Source organism: Erpetoichthys calabaricus, chromosome 18 (assembly GCF_900747795.2).
Source record: "Erpetoichthys calabaricus chromosome 18, fErpCal1.3, whole genome shotgun sequence".
Classification (NCBI taxonomy): Eukaryota; Metazoa; Chordata; class Cladistia; order Polypteriformes; family Polypteridae; genus Erpetoichthys; species Erpetoichthys calabaricus.
This window is the reverse complement of record NC_041411.2, coordinates 65,817,564-65,837,203: the sequence shown is the minus strand read 5'-3', so window position 1 is coordinate 65,837,203 and position 19,640 is coordinate 65,817,564. Positions and strand designations below refer to the sequence as shown.

Here is a 19,640-nt window from a genome sequence, read left to right as displayed (position 1 = left end):
CATTTTTGTGCTTTTATGAAATGTAACAGATATGAGCTAAAACGTTTGGTTGAAGTGGTTGGTCCTTTCAAATACTCTCTCTATATTGGTGCCCTTCAGTAATTGTATCTACAATGTTTCTTTGGGAGCTGCTTTGTGATAATGATGGAGTTTGTATTAGGACTATCACTGAGTGACTCTAATCCTTCTGTAAAATATGTTTGTTTAACTTGAGCCCTTGTGAAACAAATCCATGTTACTCAGGCTCTCCTTTACTAATAATATGGGTAAGGCGTCACTAGTCTATTTAGATGTATCCCTGCAGAAGAGGCACACTTTGTTTTGGAGATGGTCTTCATACATTTTTCATCAGCTTGCTAACTCCGTAACCCAGTTTAAGGTCACAGGAGACCAGAGGCTTTCCAAGCAGTATTGGGTGTGTGATGGGAACCAACCCTGGATGGGGTGTCCATATGTCACTGGGCACACACTTACACTGGGCCCATGTGGAACTGATAGGTAACCAGACGGGCACATTTTTGGGATCAGGAGGTAAAAACTGTCAGATTTGGATATAAACCATACTGGCACATGGAGAATATTGAGACTCCACACAAGTGTGGTCTTGGCCAGGGATCTGACCACAGGAACTCTATGTCTATGCCTATGTCTGCATCTCTGTGTACAACTCATGGATGCCACTTCAGATATCAGAGCTTTAAATCAAGCACATACCTGTATATTCTTAAACAGCCTGTAGCACAAAGCTCTGCACCATCTGGAAAGCAGTTTACAACATATGGAAATGAATATACAGGGAGTATGTAGATAGCAATAAACACATCCAGAAACTCAGATTGGGAAAACCTGCATGGAGAGCAGAAAGTATAAGACTGAGTCTCTTTATAACTGCAATAGTGCATTCATTTTCATGCTACATTTCGGCATGTAAGCCTGTATGCAGTTTCTTCCATCTCCATCGCTCCTCAGAGTTTAGACATTTTTTGGTATTTAAATTTACAGTTTCATCTGCATAGAGAGCTGCGTTGGGAAGATTTAGTAAAGATCTTAAAACATCTCAGCCTTTTAAAATGTCTGAAAGCCGGGCAGATATTTACTGTATAAGATGAGAGTTTGTCCTGCCAGGAGTAAGTAGAATGGGAAAGATCCTTTCACATGAATGCTGACAGTGTATTTATCGTTTATCTTTCCTAGTCTTTCTGACATCCCCGAGGTGAGACATCTGCTAACAAATCAGCCACCTGCCATGTCGTCCCCATCTGTCATTCATTCCTCTGCCTCTCGGGAGACAACTGGCTCGGTGAAACAGTCAAGTAAGTCCTGTATCCACTGACTGTGTGTGTACGTTAAGTGTGTGTCCACTGAGAGTGTGTACGTTAAGTGTGTGTCCACTTAGTGTGTTTTAATTAAGTGTGTGACCACTGAGTGTGTGTGTCTGTTAAGTGTGTGTCCACTGACTGTGTGTGTACGTTAAGTGTGTGTCCACTCAGTGTGTTTTAATTAAGTGTGTGACCACTGAGTGTGTGTTTCTTAAGTGTGTGTACTTAGTGTGCATCTGTTAAGTATGTCCACTGAGTGTGTGTCCACTGAGTGTGTGTGTATGTTAAGTGTGTGTGACCACTGAGTGTGTGTCTCTTAAGTGTGTGTACTGAGTGTATGTCTGTTAAGTATGTCCACTGAGTGTGTGTGTACGTTAAGTGTGTGTCCACTCAGTGTGTTTTAATTAAGTGTGTGACCACTGAGTGTGTGTCTCTTAAGTGTGTGTACTGAGTGTGTGTCTGTTAAGTGTGTGTACTGAGTGTGTGTGTATGTTAAGTGTGTGTCCACTGACTGTGTGTGTACGTTAAGTGTGTGTCCACTCAGTGTGTTTTAATTAAGTGTGTGACCACTGAGTGTGTGTCTCTTAAGTGTGTGTACTGAGTGTGTGTCTATTAAGTATGTCCACTGAGTGTGTGTGTATGTTAAGTGTGTGTCCACTCAGTGTGTGTCCACTGAGAGTGTGTGTATGTTAAGTGTGTGTCCACTCAGTGTGTGTCCACTGAGAGTGTGTGTATGTTAAGTGTGTGTCCATTGAGTGTGTGTGTGACCACTGAGTGTGTGTGTATGTTAAGTGTGTGTCCACTCAGTGTGTTTTTATTAAGTGTGTGTGACCACTGAGTGTGTGTCTCTTAAGTGTGTGTACTTAGTGTGCATCTGTTAAGTATGTCCACTGAGTGTGTGTCCACTGAGTGTGTGTGTATGTTAAGTGTGTGTGACCACTGAGTGTGTGTCTCTTAAGTGTGTGTACTGAGTGTATGTCTGTTAAGTATGTCCACTGAGTGTGTGTGTACGTTAAGTGTGAGTCCACTCAGTGTGTGTCCGTTGTGTGTGTGTGACCACTGAGTGTGTGTGTATGTTAAGTGTGTGTCCACTCAGTGTGTTTTCATTAAGTGTGTGTGACCACTGAGTGTGTGTTTATGTTAACTGTGTGTCCACTCAGTGTGTGTCCGTTGAGTGTGTGTGACCACTGAGTGTGTGTATGTTAAGTGTGTGTCTACTCAGTGTGTTTTCATTAAGTGTGTGTGACCACTGAGTGTGTGTCTGTTAAGTGTGTGTCCACTGACTGTGTGTGTACGTTAAGTGTGTGTCTACTCAGTGTGTTTTCATTAAGTGTGTGTGACCACTTAGTGTGTGTCTGTTAAGTGTGTGTACTGAGTGTGTGTGTATGTTAAGTGTGTGTCCACTGACTGTGTGTGTACGTTAAGTGTGTGTCCACTCAGTGTGTTTTAATTAAGTGTGTGACCACTGAGTGTGTGTCTCTTAAGTGTGTGTCCATTGAGTGTGTGTGTGACCACTGAGTGTGTGTGTATGTTAAGTGTGTGTCCACTCAGTGTGTTTTTATTAAGTGTGTGTGACCACTGAGTGTGTGTCTCTTAAGTGTGTGTACTTAGTGTGCATCTGTTAAGTATGTCCACTGAGTGTGTGTCCACTGAGTGTGTGTGTCTGTTAAGTGTGTGTACTGAGTGTGTGTGTCTGTTAAGTGTGTGTCCACTGACTGTGTGTGTACGTTAAGTGTGTGTCCACTCAGTGTGTTTTAATTAAGTGTGTGACCACTGAGTGTGTGTCTCTTAAGTGTGTGTCCATTGAGTGTGTGTGTGACCACTGAGTGTGTGTGTATGTTAAGTGTGTGTCCACTCAGTGTGTTTTTATTAAGTGTGTGTGACCACTGAGTGTGTGTGTACGTTAAGTGTTTGTCCACTCAGTGTGTGTCCGTTGTGTGTGTGTGACCACTGAGTGTGTGTGTATGTTAAGTGTGTGTCCACTCAGTGTGTTTTCATTAAGTGTGTGTGACCACTGAGTGTGTGTTTATGTTAACTTTGTGTCCACTCAGTGTGTGTCCGTTGAGTGTGTGTGACCACTGAGTGTGTGTATGTTAATGAAAACACACTGAGTGGACACACAGTTAACATAAACACACTCAGTGGTCACACACACTTAATGAAAACACACTGAGTAGACACACACTTAAGTGTGTGTGACCACTGAGTGTGTGTCTGTTAAGTGTGTCCACTGAGTGTGTGTGTATGTTAAGTGTGTGTCCACTCAGTGTGTTTTCATTAAGTGTGTGTGACCACTGAGTGTGTGTATGTTAAGTGTGTGTCTACTCAGTGTGTTTTCATTAAGTATGTGTGACCACTGAGTGTGTGTACTGAGTGTGTGTACTGAGTGTGTGTCTGTTAAGTGTGTCCACTGAGTGTGTGTCCACTGCATGTCCATTGAGTGTGTGCCCACTGAGTATACCATGATCATGAAGAAAACATTTTGCTGATTAGTTTCAAGACCAGAAGAGGCCTTTGTTCAGGTCTTATTACATAACAGGATGTGACTAATGGATGCATTACAGGTAGTACCACATTCAAAGTGTTACCAGCGTTTTTAATTTCTTAGCAAATGTATTTTTATACAGTATATTCTTATTATTCCATGACACAATCCTTTATTTTAACATCTTTGAGCATAAAGTCTTCACTTTTCCAATGTAGAATTCTGTCTATAACTTGCTTAACTTTAGTTACTTAAGTATTGCTGGGAAAAGTGCTTGGGAATTAGGAAGAGGGTCCAAAAATGGACTGGTAGCCCATCTAGTGTGGGGGTTCTTGGCTTATGTGTGGTGGTGCTTAGACAGATCCCCACTGGGCCACCACCAAATGTCTTAACCCTGTACTGGAGTAAGCGGGTATGGAAAATGAATGAATGAAATCATTAACTAACGATTTATTTCTTGACGCAGCACAACTCCAGGTTCATGTTTGTTTAACCTGAACCTGTGCATAACAAATCCATTTTACTACATTACTGTTAATGCGGGGAAGACATCAGTAGTTTATTTAGATGTGTCCTTGCAAAGGAGGCATACTTTTTTTTAGGAGGTGGTCTTCATAGGTTTTCCATCTGTTTCCTAACTCACTAACCCAGTTTAAGGTCCAAGGGTGTGTGGTGGGAATGGAGTTTTTTTTCCATACACTTTGACATCCCATCATAACCCAAAGAGATGTGTGTTCTGTTCCAAACTGACCCAAGTGTACGTTTGTGTGCCTTGTAACAGACGGATTGTCAGTCCAAGGTTAGTTCCTGCCTTGTGCTCAACGCTACAAGAATTGGCCCCAGTTCCCCACCTCCTTATCTCTGGATTCAGCTCATTTTCCTCTCTGTTCCTTGTGGAAGTGTATGCACAAACAAGACAGTCTTCCTGATAATATCCTGCACAAGGAGTTCATTGCATTTGGCACAGAAAACTAAGAAATGGAATTGGACACATTCGACTGGCTATGATTTTTTCTTTAAATCCCCTCGAAGACCCCACTCTTTCTTTGGCCCCTGTGTCAAGACCCTGACAGAGCTCTCTTCCAAGATGCTTTTAATGGAAGTCTGCAAGAGCTGATTTAAATTACAGATGGGTGGATGGGCGCATTTTCTTTTTCTTTTTTTTTTTTTTTAGCATTTTATTGAATTTATTAAAAGCAAATAACATTCCATACAAGTAAGTCAAATTCTGCAGAACTAAATTCAAGCCAAATCAACCCCCATCATGAGAAATGGAGTTAGGCCAGCAGAGTAAAACTAATAAATAAATAAATAATAAGGGAAGAGAATCCACTTCCTCAATTTACCGTATATACTTGTGTTTAAGTTCTCCCGCGGAAAAGTCTTGGCTTGATTTTACCATATACAGTTGCGTTCCAGAACCCCCCGTGAAAGGTGAAAATCCGCAAAGTACAAACCATATGTTCATATGTTTTTTTTATATATTTTAAGCCCTTATAACCTCTCCCACACTATTATAAACATACAAACATATATACAGCATAAACCCTTTGTATTCTCTTAGATATTAGGTAAGATTCGTTGAAATTATGTATGTAAACACAGTTTATATACAGTAAAACCTAAATATTATTTTAAAGATATCGAGCGTCTCCAATATCACATATGTTACAGCCATTACGACAGACAGGCCACCAGCAATAAATACGTACAATGCAAGAAAAATTGTATACAGTAAAATGTGTGTACAGTGACACTAAACTATGTACATGTAATAAGTACTGTACGTAGATAATTAATTATGGTTACTCACCAACAATGACACGACAACTTGTCCGATAACGATGAGTTTAATTTTACTGCACAACAAAGGATAGCGTTACAGCTCTTCTAAAGGAGCCTCTTCAGGCGATTGTGTAGCACCGCTGTTGTTGTTCTTCCATCAGTCTTCAATCCAAATCCCTAAAGCAGATTCCATCCAGACTACTGCCTTACAACGTCCACTTGCAACTCATTTTGCGCCCTGGTTAAAGGACACTGCGGCCGTAGATCTTATATGCTTTTCCTCCTTTTTAAATATAAAGAATCGTGGACTCATTGATGCCGTAATGGTGTCCTGCAGCGGTGTAGCTGTTCCCTTCCTTCAACATATCCAAAACTTTTACCTTTTCTGCAATCATTTGCATCTTCTGTTGGCGCTTGGACACGACCCCTGAAGCAGTAGCAGGAGCACGTTAATGCTGAATGAGTGAGATGAGACTTCCTGGTTAATGCAGCACTCCGTCGCTGAGCCAATCAGCACACAGGAACTTAACTGTGTGCTCTGATTAGGTAGCTTCTCAGTCATCCGCCAATAGCATCCCTTGTATGAAATCAACTGGGCAAACCAACTGAGGAAGCAAGTACCAGAAGTAAAAAGACCCATTGTCCGCAGAAACCCGCGAAGCAGCGAAAAATCTGCGTTATATATTTAGATATGCTTACATATAAAATCCGCGATAGAGTGAAGCCGCGAAAGTCGAAGCGCGATATTGCGAGGGATTACTGTAATGTCTGGTATTTTATAATGTCGGTCGTATAAGTCGAATGTGAAAAACTCACACTATTGGTCCAAGAGATTATGATATGCTAATGCCCACCTGAGAGAGTAACCACGGTGCACACGGCCTTTTTATTCTATGTATTGTGCCTACATGACTACACAGTAATACCCGAACTTTTCCGAAGCAACGATTGCACTGTTTTATGTTTTTTGTATCTCCCACCGTCATACACCTTTATCGTAAGAGCATCCCTTATCAATGATGAAGCATTCGATCAGAAGAAAATATGAAGCTGGTTTTAAATTAAAAGTCGTTGAAGTGGCGAAAGAAATTGGTAACTGCGCTGCTGCAACAAAATTCGATGTGTCTGAGAAACTGCTGCGAGATTGGAGGAGACAAGAAGATGTAAAAAGAAAGAAAAAAATAAGTGTCGCATTTTTGAACGGCTGTATAAGTCGGGGTCTGATTTTTATGATCGATTTTTTGGATTTGAAGACCCGACTGATACGCGAGTATATACGGTAAATGCTTAATCTAAAATGTTATGAATTAGATCCTGCCAGGTTTTAAAAAAGTTTTGCACAGATGGAGGCATTTCACTTTGTGCAGTTATAAAGATTAGAGCAAGAAATAACAGTTGGTGAAATGGACTGAACTGCAGTGTATTTCAGCACTTCTACAGGGAGATTCACTCGATTCATTCTGTTGTAACTCCTGTTAGGATGAAACAATCTGAACCAAACAAATAAGCTCTATACATTGATGTATGTGTAATCGATTGCATTACATGCAACGCCAGAAGTGCTTTCCGTTTTCTGCCAGACACATTTCGATGTGGCGCTCCATGTTCCTGAACATATCAGCAAGTGTCTTGGAGGGAAGAGTGGCAATTTCATGTTGGATGTTATCCTTCAAATCTTCTACAGTGCAAGGCTTGTTATGTTCTCTGAGCATAACCCAAGGGAAGAAGTCTGGTGGTGTCAGATCCGGCGACCATGGTGGCCAAAGCCCCTTTAAAATGACCCTGTTGCTGAAGAAGGATCAATTTCTGCCATGCTCCTCGCTGATGTGTGACTCATTGCTCCATCTTGCTAGAAGTAACCTTCCATTAACTCACGATCATCCAGTTGATTCTGACATCGCTTAAATGAATTGGTGACCCAATAGGTTCGCACCATGAAGATGCGCTGCTCAATACTGTACACCACCATCCCGATGAGAAGTCGAGTGACTGAGTGAAGGGGTACGGGTGGTATGTATCCAGAAATTGCAAATGGTGGTTAAACATAGCGATGGCTGTCCATCACCCACCTCATTGCTCCAACACAGAGGCATCTCAGCTTGTTTGAAGCTCCGTATACTGAGGAACACATTGCATGTTGTTTCGTTTAGATTGCTTCATCCTAGCTAGAGTTATTACAGAATATTCGGGCCTCTTTCGATTCTCCCTGTAATATTTACTGAATTTTAAGAGACCAGACAAGATCATGATAAAGATTTAGGGTACCACCCTGGTAACCCCATATAACTGAATAATTTAAGGCAAAGGAAACACGCAACAATTGTGAGAACATCTTCACAGTTCATAACAGAACTGACCTAAGATGGCAGATCTTTCGGCTTTGATGACTTTCATCAGGAAGAGGTGGCTGCAGGTGGACGGACACCAGAAGTAACGTCAGGGGTGGTAAAGCCGTCATTCTTCCAGTCTGCAGAGGGAGGAAGAGAAATAAAATTATAATGGAATGAAAACCCCTGGAGCGGCGGGTTATTACCGTTCCCAGAGCTGACCCCAATGACAATATGCAGACCTCCATTAAGGAATTTAGCATACATTGAGGCGCATACTGTAAACTGTTAAGTGCATGTTTCCCAGATGCTATCTGGATGGTTTTCTTTTGTGTTTCCTATTTCCTCATTTTTATATTTGTCTGTTTTATTGTTTATGCAGGACTGAGAACGACCTCCCTGCACTCAGCTCCACTCTCATCGCTGCCGTCAGTGAAGTTGGAAGCTGAAACAAAGTCTGTTATCTCAGGTACACCGTCCCTTTTATCATTGCTTTTAATTTTCTTGTATGCGCATCACTAATTTAGCCACAAGGATCAGTGCTAAGGTTCATCTTCACAGATCATACAAGACTGGTGCAAATAAAAGATGTCCAAATAAACAACACAAAAATAAAAATGGAGGAAGACAGCATCATTTCATTTATTAACAATTACAAAAATAAGCATGTTTATGACACCTCATTTATTGGGTATAACAAGATTAAGTATGTGAAACGTATTTTTAATATTGTCACTGGTTTATGATGCAGGGGGTTGTCGCATTTGGTTTTGTTCATTGTTGTACTTTAAGGGTGGGCAGTGCCGCTGCATCACAGATGTAGCTTCTTGAATTCGGATCTGGCACTTGGTTTACAAGGTCATTATTGTCACCAGCACAGCGTGTACAGTCAAATTCTTATTTGCATGTGCTGATCGACATGCCACATCATTGCCACAAAAGTTATTTTGGAAGAATTAAGTGGATAGGACTGGTGTGCTTTGTTGGCCTGTTGTCATTTAGGTGGTTCTCCTGGTTCTTTAATGGCACTGTATGGTTCTTTACTGGGTTGTGTGGTTCTTTGCTGAACCACTGTTTGACAAAGCGCCATTTAATTCTGGGAAGGGTTCCCTGCACATGAAGTTGGTTCTTTGTGCTTTGAAAAAGTTTCTCTTTTGTAGAAAAAAAGAAAAAAAAAAGGAAATTTTAAATGTACGGCAGGCAACCTAGAAGTACACTGAAAGATGAAGACAAGCTGGACTTAGCCTGTGTTACTGTATGCACCAAGAGACCTTTTAAAACCATTGGTTTTTCACAAACCTGTTACCATCTATTCAATTTTATTTTATTTTTTTACAGTTCTGTAACAGGCTCTATACAGTAAAAAAAAAAAAAAAAAAAAGGATGAGAGGATGCCTGTGAAGTGGAGAAGAAGTGTACTGGTACCGATTTTTAAGAATAAGGGAGATGTGCAGAGCTGTGGTAACTACAGGAGAATAAAAATTGATGAGCCAAAGCATGAAGTTATGGGAAAGAGGAGTGGAAGCTCAGTTAAGAAGGGAGGTGATGACTAGTGAGCAGTAGTATGGTTTCATGCCAGGTAAGAGCACCACAGATGTGATGTTTGTTCTGAGGATGTTGATGGAGAAGTTTACAGAAGGCCAGAAGGAGTTGCATTGTGTCTTTGTGGACCGGGAGAAAGCATATGACAGGGTGCCTCGAGAGGAGCTGTGGTATTGTATGAGGAAGTCGGGAGTGACACAGAAGTACGTAAGAGTTGTACAGGATATGTACGAGGGAAGTGTGACTGCGGTGAGGTCTGCAGTAGGAGTGTCGGATGCACTCAACGTGGAGGTGGGATTACATCAGGGATCAGCTCTGAGCCCTTTCTTATTTGATGGATGGACAGGTTGACAGACGAGATTAGACAGAAGTCCCCGTGGACTATGATGTTTGCTGATGACACTGTGATCTGTAGCGATAGTAGGGAGCAAGTTGAGGAGACCCTGGAGAGGTGGAGATATGCTCTAGAGAGGAGAGGAATGAAGGTCAGTAGGAACAAGACAGAATACATGTGTGTAAATGAGAGGGATGTCAGTGGTATGGTGAGGATGCAGGGAGTAGAGTTGGCGAAGGTGGATGAGTTTAAATACTTGAGATCAACAGTACAGAGTAATGGGGATTGTGGAACAGAGGTGAAAAAGAGAGTGCAGGCAGGGTGGAATGGGTGGAGAAGAGTGTCAGGAGTGATTTGTGACAGACAGGTATAAGCAAGAGTGAAAGGGAAGGTCTACAGGACGGTAGTGAGACCAGCTATGTTATATGGGTTGGAGACGGTGGCACTGACCAGAAAGCAGGAGACAGAGCAGGAGGTGGCAGATTTGAAGATGCTAAGATTTGCATTGGGTGTGACGAGGATGGATAGGATTAGAAATGAGGACATTAGAGGGTCAGCTCAAGTTGGATGGTTGGAAGACAAAATCAGAGAGGCGAGATTGTGTTGGTTTGGACATGTGCAGAGGAGAGATGTTTGGTATATTGGGGAAAAGGATGTTAAGGATAGAGCTGCCAGGCAAGAGGAAAAAAGGAAGGCCTAAGAGAAGGTTTATGGATGTAGTGAGAGAGGACATGCAGGTGATGAGTGTGACAGAGCATGATGCAGAGGACAGGAAGATATGGAAAAAGATGATCTGCTGTGGCAACCCCTAACAGGAGCAGCCGAAAGAAAAAGAAGAAGAAGAGCCTGTTATGGTTCTAAATAAATAAATAAAGGTTCTTTCTGAAACCTTCATGTGGAGGGGTCTCTTGGAAACCAAAAATGGTCCCCCTTTGGCCATCGCTCTGAAGAACCACTCTGGCCCCTTTATTTTTAAGAATGTAATGTTCTACCAATTAATGAGTAGAATTACCTTACCTTTTGAATTTCCTAATGGGATTAATAAAGTTCTAAATCTGTGTCTTCTGTGGTAAAAAAAATCATGCACCGGTGGTTGATGTCATTGAGAGGCAGGGCTTTCGGCTGAACTGCAGAGGAACAAGAGGAGAGAGGATCCGTTGAAAAGCGCCAACCCCTGGTCTGGCTGACAAATGACACTGATTGAGCCAGTAAACTGTCCCCCATGCGCACATGTGTGACACTTAAATAACTACCTTACCTTAAAAATGTCCATCTTTTTACCTGAGAATTCTAAGACAACATGTAGCGGATGCCACATGTGCTTTATTCCAGGGGCAGTTTGCTGCCTCTTTGGGTGCATTTCAGGAAAGAAGAATACTGTAAATATACCTTTAAGGGGGAGGTCATAACTCGGTCAGGGCGGTTAAAAACCGGAAAAGAAGGGGAGAAAGAGAGACATCTTGTGGTGGAGCAAAGAGAAGAGACGAGGTAGCGCCAAGAAAAAATATCTGCTGGAACAAGTTCTTTTTTTTGAAGACTCAGCGACACAAGGGAGACGCGTCTCTGAAGACGGACCTTTTTTTTTCTTCCTTTGATTTCGCTGGAATACTTGGACTGGTAGGATTGAACTTTTTTGTTACTGGCTCGACGACCGGCGTATTCCCGTATGGTTTCTCTTTGCCCTGCACAATAAGGACAGTAATTCCGTTTGGTTGAACTGGTTTCTATGATTTATGAACATTGCGCGTTTAAACCAGAAAGGAGGGGGGTTTGATTGTTATGTATTTGTTTGTTTGTTTCTTTTCATGTAAGATAATATATGTGTTATTCTTTTGCTTCTTCTTTGTGTTGTAATATGATTTGTTGTTAATGCTAAGCTGGGACTGGTGGTGGGGAAATCAATAAAAGGACGAGCGTTGGTCACGTTGCCCGATAGATTTTATATATTGAACTGCTTTACATTAGCAGTTTTCTAATCGTGCTTATCCCGGGGTTTAGTTGTTTCTCCCAGGGCAGCAGTACAAACATATAACTGACATTTTTGAGTACTTGTTACTTGTATTTTTTGTGCAATTTTCCTAAAACAAATGTTTACGTGTAATAAGGCATTCTTTACACTGCAACTCAAGCTCAATATTCTTGCTTTTTGAGGTCAAACAACTGAAAGTTGCTTGCCTGCTTAGCCTCGTGTCTACCTTATAGCCAGATGTTAAGGTTAAGTAGTCTGCAGTTTTTTCCACTGATGCTACTTGCTGTCTGTGTGAAGCTTTCATGTTCTCCCAGTGCCTACTTGGGTTTTTCCTTCCGGAAACTTTAGCTATCCTCCCATAATTCCAAAGATGTGCATTAGGTTGGTGGGTGATTCCCTGTCCAGGACTGACTTCTGTCTTGAGGCTGATGCTGTCTAGATAGTCTCCATCCTTGATCACCCAAAATTGGATTGGGTTAGTTAATATTATTTTATATTATCTATGTGGATACAGACATTTAGGGGAAAAATAAAAGGTTATAGATTGTCTGTTGTCTCAGACGAACTAGACAACAGTTTTCAAGAAAAAGTGGGGTACCAACCATGATGCACTGTTTAATCTATAGAACAAAAATAGATTTAAACAAAAGAAACCAGCGCTTGAGGGCATGGCACCTGAAATAGAGGCAATTGTCTTGGAAACATCTCTCTTAAAGGTAAGGTCAGACTTGGGAAAGCTCCACACTGGTCTTTGCTCTGGTCCATAAAGCAATGCTTTTTACATCGTTCAAGCCAGAAGAGGTGGGGCTTCTTGGTCTTAATTGCCCTCATTGGGTGTCTCCCTGTGAGAAAAACAAAAGATGACAAGACCATTAGCGACAGAACCCCCTGTCATCCTGGAGGGGTATCACATACCTCAGATGAGCCTGGAAGGTGATCCTCTGACACGTACTGTATGTGTGACTCACAGTGTTATGTTGATCAAGTCCCAGAAATCACTCCAGACTGCAGTTGTACAAGTATTTATTTCTGGGAAAATGTACTGCAAATGTAAGTACAAGTACAATGTAAGCTGCAAGGCACCACATACAATAGACATACTGTCTGCAATGTTTTTTAATCCAGGTGCTCCAGGTTTCTCCCACCCCCAGAGACATACCAGCTAAGTTAAGGGAGATTCTAAACTGGCCAGCTAGGAGTGTTTGTACTCCTTCGGATGTATTGGCCTCCTAGCCAGGGCTGATTCTTGATTTGCCGCTGATGCTGCTGAGACAGGCTTTGTGTCTGCTTCTGACTCCATCATTCACTCATTCTTCCATCGGCCCATATGTTCACAAGCCCCTTCATATGTCTGCTTGTACATCCATCTATCGATTAATCCACTCATTAGTTCACTTATTAATTAATCCAGCCATTCCTCCATATGTTTATCAGTACATCTTATTGGTTATCTATCCATCAGAGCAATGCTTATTCCATCTGTACATTTGTCTGTTTTCAAGTCCATCCATCTATCCAGCTACTTGTTCTCGATTTTAGGGTCCTGGAAAATTGCACATTTTATATGTTTTAATTTTGGTATGGAAAATGGATGGATGAATGTTATAAACGCCAAAATTGTTTTTCTTAGAGGGTGAAGAAGGCGATCTTCCCACTTCCAAAAACCCTTTCAAAATCCCACGGGATTGTGATATCTTCCAGTTGAGAGAAAAGGAAAAAGAACGAAAGAAGCTAGTAAGTATGGGCTCACTTTCTTTAACCATAAGACTTTGTGACACCTACTGGTTGATGCATATTCTATTGCATGAACCCTTTTAATATTTGATAATCATGTGATGCCAATGCATCTCCAGCAAAATCAAATTCCTTTCATCAAACATGGAAGGGCCGTAGTTAGAACTGACCCAGTTTGTGGGGTGGAAAAGAGGACACCTTGCTTTTGGCAGGTGTGCTGTGCAGGACTGAGACCTGCATTTTGTTTGATTTATGAAGTACTTGACTTTTACTCAATAAGCTCTGATCATCGTTTGAATGTATGCAGTGTATATAAAACTAGGTGCGTAGGTTTGCAGAGCCACTTTCCAGCACCTTGATCTGTGAATATTACTTACGATGTTACCTTGAAACGTTTGTCTTAACATACTTCAATGATGAGCCAAAATATTATGGCCACTCCCACAGGAAGCGAATGATGTTGACTATCTCATAACAATGGCGCGTCTTTAGGTCAGGGATATATTAGTTGGTAAGCTGACTTTAGGAACTCATAGTCTACACTGAATGCAAAAGATATGGGCAAGTGTAAAGACCTGAGTGACACGGATAAGGGCCACATCGTTATGGCCAGATGACAAGGTCAGAACATTTCCAAAATGACAAGGCTTGTAGGGTGGTCATGGTCAGCTATGCTGAGCGCCTTCTAACAATGGTCCAAACAACCCACGAGTAACCAACGTGGTGTTGGGCAGACAAGACTCATTGATGTTAGAGGTTAATGAAGGCTGTCCTGTCTGGTACAAACCAACATTAGGGCTACTGTGGCGCAAATCGCAGGAAATTTTAATGTTGTATTTGAAACTCACTGCATATGGGACTGTGTAGCTGCAGGCCAGTCAAAATGCCCAAGGTAACTCATGTCTACCATTACAAATTGGGTATGCGAGTGTCGGAACTGGACCTTGGATCAATCGAAGAAGGTTGCCTGGTCTGATGGATGAATTCTGCTTCCTGTTGCATCATGTGGATGGCCAGGTACATACACAGTATGTGTTGTTTACGTGGGAATGAAATGACACCATGTAATGTGAGAAGAAGACAAGCCAGTGGAAGGAGGGTGATGCTTAGGGTAATGTTTTTCTAGAAAACCCTGTGTCTGTACATTCATGCGGTTGTTAATGTGATGTTTACCACCTACCTAAACATCATTGCATAACAGGTACGAGGTCCTAGAAGAAAGTGGCATCGTTCACCAGAATAATGCATCCTGCCACACTGCACAAGTTGTTTAGGAATGGTTTGAGGAAGAGTTCAAGCTGTTGTCCTGGCCCTGCACATTCCCTAGATCTCAATCTAACTGAGCATCTGTGGAATGTGTTGGAATAACCAGTCCAATCCATGGTGGCACCGTCTCACAACAGGAGTAGAAGGATCTGCTGCTATCATCCTCATGCAAGGCACCGTAGGAGACCTTCAGAGGTCTTGTGGAGTCCATGCCTCAAAGCAGTTTTTGGTGGAACATGGAGGAGCAACAAGCATATTAGGCTGGTTACCGTAATGTTTTGGCTCATCAGTGTAGGTCTTCCTTTTCTGAAATAACTACATTATCTCACTGTTAGAATTATAACTGAACTTGAAGTTAAAGAGAAAGCATTCACCTCATAAGAATCTTTCCCTGCTTTACTACTACAGCTTTAATTGTTCTTATCGGTTTTCTAGGAACACGAACAGAATAAGAAGCTGAAAATACACGAAAAAATAACTTATACGGGCAGAGTCAATGCCAAGCGTGCAGCTATAAGGGAATTAGTGTCTGGAGAAGAAAATGGGGCAGCTACAGACGAGGCTGAAGACGAAACTGCAGCAGCTGTTAAAGATGACACTTCATGGAAGCTCGCCATGACGAAAGGTTTTACTGATAGATTATTGCTTTCAGAATTGAGTCCTAGTGGTGCTCATGTGATTGAATTATAAACTCTTATGAAGCTAAAACTTTTAAATAGACAGCTGCTCTTCACAAATGTACTGACTCAATACACAATGTTGTTTACAAGAGAAAAACTCTTACATGGCAGAGACATTTTTATATGTTTAATGTAAACTTTGTATATTCTTTATAAAGAAAGACAAAGTGCACGCTATGCAGTGAGTCATTTTTTGAGCTAATTTTTTTTTTCACTGTCCTTTTGTCCTTTTTTAATGTTTCTTTCAGATCGCTATGTAGAAAAAGAAAGCATAAATGAATACATCGCAAAGAAAAGAGAAATGTTTCTTTTGCAGGTAAATACAACATTGAAATGATTGCTTTGGTAAATAATAAATAGATAGCATTAAAATATATACGAAGGACGTTGAAAAAGTTTCTGCGCTCTTATATTTTCATTGGAAACGGTGAAGGCAGGAGGAGTAGTATTTGGGTATTAAAAAGTTGGTACAACTCTGGGAAAATTGCATTTCAAACGAAGGTGACTATGTAGAAAAGTCATTTGTTTTTGAAATTCTTAATAGAGTTAAAAAAAAGTGTGGAAACTTTTTGTAAGTCCCTCATATATATATATACAGTATGTATGTATGTATGTATATATATATATATATATATATATATATATATATATATATATATATATATAGTGGGTAAGGAATACCCACTGTGTCATATACCTCAGTGCAAGACACATGACAGCCCGCATGGAGTTTGCTAAAAGACACCTGAAGGTCTCTGAGATGGTGAGAAATAAGATTCTCTGGTCTGATGAGACCAAGATGGAACTTTTTGGCCTTAATTCTAAGCGGTATGTGTGGAGACAACCAGGCATTGCTCATCACTTGTCCAATACAGTCCCCACAGTGAAGCATGGCGGTGGCAGCATCATGCTGTGGGGGTGTTTTTCAGCTGCAGGGACGGGACGACTGGTTGCAATCGAGGGAAAGATGAATGTGGCCAAGTACAGGGATATCCTGGACAAAAACCTTCTCCAAAGTGCTAAGGACCTCAGACCGGGCCAAAGGTTTACCTTCCAACAAGACAATGACCCTAAGCACACAGCTAAAATAACGAAGGAGTGGCTTCACAACAACTCTGTGACTGTTCTTGAATGGCCCAGCCAGAGCCCTGACTTAAACCCAATTGAGCATCTCTGGAGAGACCTAAAAATGGTTGTCCATCAACGTTTACCATCCAACCTGACAGAACTGGAGAGGATCTGCAAGGAGGAATGGCAGAGGATCCCCAAATCCAGGTGTGAAAAACTTGTTGCATCTTTCCCAAGAAGACTCATGGCTGTATGAGCTCAAAAGGGTGCTTCTACTAAATACTGAGCAAAGGGTCTGAATACTTAGGACCATGTGATATTTCAGTTTTTCTTTTTTAATAAATCTGCAACAATTTCAAAAATTCTTTTTTTTTGTCTGTCAATATGGGGTACTGTGTGTACATTAATGAGGGAAAAAATTAATTTAAATGACTTTAGCAAATGGCTGCAATATGACAAAGAGTGAAAAATTGAAGGGGGTCTGAATACTTTCCATACCCACTGTATATATATATATATATATATATATAAAATTTAAGGCCAGTACAAAAAGCGCCAGAGAGTTGGCCGAGTCTTGGCTATCAGATGAAAACGCCATCAACAGACACTTGGACATAAACCCAGCATATGCCAACTTAAGAAGGACATATAAACAATGATTAAACTATACAACCCCCCCCCCCCCGATCATACTGACTTAGTCACCGCCACCCCCCCCCCATTCTCCCCCCCCCCATACTGAATGTGATGCTATATATTGCCTTTGATTCTTGTAAGTCTAAGCATTATCCTCTGATGAAGACCCCTGACAGGAATAAAACTATTTTATGATACGTGATTCGTTTTTTCTCCCTTCGTGGATCTCCAACTGCAAATATGCAAACCGTATCACAGACCTTCTCTTCCATTCACATTATATATATATATATATATATATATATATATATACACATTTTTTGTTTAGTGGAAAAACAGTATTAAAAAGTAGTTTAAAAGCAAACCTGCTTTTGGGCTCATTAGTGTTTCATTACAGTTCCCCTGTTTGGATTTGGTTACCTGGCCTGTCATTATTTAAATTTTGTACATTTATTTGCTTAGCAGATGCTTTTATCCAAAACCACTTTCAATAAAATGATATAAAAATTGAGTAAACGACAGTCTAGGGGAATGTTTGGGAACAAATGTTACAGGACAAGGGTACAAAAAAGTGAAGAGCTCAGAACAAAATTATATTCAATTCGAATAGATACACTTTATTAATCTCAAGGGGAAATTCAGATGCTTATAGCAGCAGAAGCATAAAAAACAAGAATAGAGACTCACAGGACAAATAATACAGCCAATCAATCAATCAATCAATAAAAATACATTTAACAAGCATATCAGGTTTGAGCACTGGATTGCTTGATAGCAGTGGGCAGAAAAGACCAGAGAGGTGCTTTTTAGCACACCTGTGACTGTTTAAGTGCTCCAAGAGAATGCTTCCTGGAGGGAAATGGAGGAGAATTTTTAATGTCATAATATTATTATTCATTTCTTACAGTATTCCTTGGCAGTGAAGCGAGATGAGATGCGCAAATTAGATGAAGTGGCCATGCTGGAGGAGCAGAAGCTGGAAAAAGCCGAACAGTTTTTAGAGAACGATGCAGCGATGTTTGATGAGTTTTTGAAAGAGAATGACAGAAACTCTGTGGAAGCAATTAAAAAGTAAGTATTGAACACTGTCATGAACGTCAAGGTGTTTATTCTAATAGTGTCCGTTCTGCATTGGCAATTAAATACTGTCATTAATCAAGGGGAAGAGAAGTGTCAAGAGGAAATGTTGGGGTCCCAACCAGGCCACCCCGTATACTCAAAGTAATAAGTCTACTCAAATAAACAAGCGCACAAAGGCGTAACAGGAAAACAAAAGCAAAATAGATAGATAGATAGATAGATAGATACTTTATTAATCCCAATGGGAAATTCACATTCTTCAGCAGCAGCATACTGATACAATAAATAATATTAAATTAAAGAATGATAATAATACATGTGAAAAAAACAGACAATAACTATGTATAATGTTAAATATTAACGTTTACCCCCCCTGGTGGAATTAAAGAGTCGCATAGTTTGGGGGAGGAACGATCTCCTCAATCTGTCTGTGGAGCAGGACAGTGACAGCAGTCTGTCGCTGAAGCTGCTCTTCTGTCTGGAGATGATACTATTAAGTGGATGCAGTGGATTCTCCATAATTGATAGGAGCCTGCTGAGCGCCCTTCGCTCTGCCACAGATGTTAAACTGTCCAGCTCCATGCCAACAATAGAGCCTGCCTTCCTCACCAGTTTGTCCAGGCGTGAGGCGTCTTTCCTCTTAATGCTGCCTCCCCAGCACACCACTGCGTAGAAGAGGGCGCTCGCCACAACTGTTTGATAGAACATCTGCAGCATCTTATTGCAGATGTTGAAGGAAGCCAGCCTTCTAAGGAAGTATAACCGGCTTTGTCCTTTCTTGCACAGCGCATCAGTAATGTAACCTTAGGAGCAGTTTAATGGCTTTCAGTGAGGCTATAGGGTTGGAGCTGTACTGAATGAGATGCCTCCTTCTGGGAATGCCCTGCTTTTGTAGCTCGTGGCCCAGAAGGGGCGGAGTCAGTTGCCCTCAATGGGCATCTTCTCAGAGCTGTGGGTGGAAAAAGAGGCACAAGAGTCAGCAATTGTGCCCCCTGGTATCCCGGGGTGGTAGTGATCCTTTGATGCACATATGTGACAATACATGAATACATTATGGAAATGCAAGATTTAATAAACGTTGCATGAATAAAATCAGGATAAAGCACCACTGCCTTCCAGCTTCATGAGACTTAGATTTTAATCCCAGAGCAACCACTGGGAGTTTGCATGTTCTTCCTGAGTTTTTTTGTCTGAGGGCCCCAGTCCCCCACAGTAACTGAAAGGCATGCACAGTAGTTAGGTTGTGGTGGTAGTAGTAGTGATAGTGGTTTACAACATGTACAGAGTACATTAAAAGAGTTACTTGTATGTCTGATGAACATGCAACACACCACCACTCTCAAATGCCATTATAACAAGATTGTAATTAAATATGTATCTTAATGCTGCTTAAATAAAAAAAAAAACATCAACTA

The 19,640-nt window shown here is 41.1% G+C and overlaps 1 protein-coding gene across 1 annotated transcript in view; it reads left to right on the top strand.

Annotated features, from left to right (window-relative positions):
• The first annotated feature begins 1,155 nt into the window (after nucleotides 1-1,155).
• cfap100 (cilia and flagella associated protein 100) overlaps nucleotides 1,156-19,640 on the top strand; it is a 47,207-nt gene continuing 28,722 nt past the window's right edge. Inside the window, exons 1-6 of the mRNA XM_051921090.1 lie at nucleotides 1,156-1,313; nucleotides 8,299-8,385; nucleotides 13,392-13,495; nucleotides 15,197-15,386; nucleotides 15,690-15,757; nucleotides 18,053-18,216. Coding sequence (XP_051777050.1) covers nucleotides 1,160-1,313; nucleotides 8,299-8,385; nucleotides 13,392-13,495; nucleotides 15,197-15,386; nucleotides 15,690-15,757; nucleotides 18,053-18,216 — 767 coding nt within the window. The 5' untranslated portion in view covers nucleotides 1,156-1,159. The remainder of the gene's footprint in view (nucleotides 1,314-8,298; nucleotides 8,386-13,391; nucleotides 13,496-15,196; nucleotides 15,387-15,689; nucleotides 15,758-18,052; nucleotides 18,217-19,640) is intronic.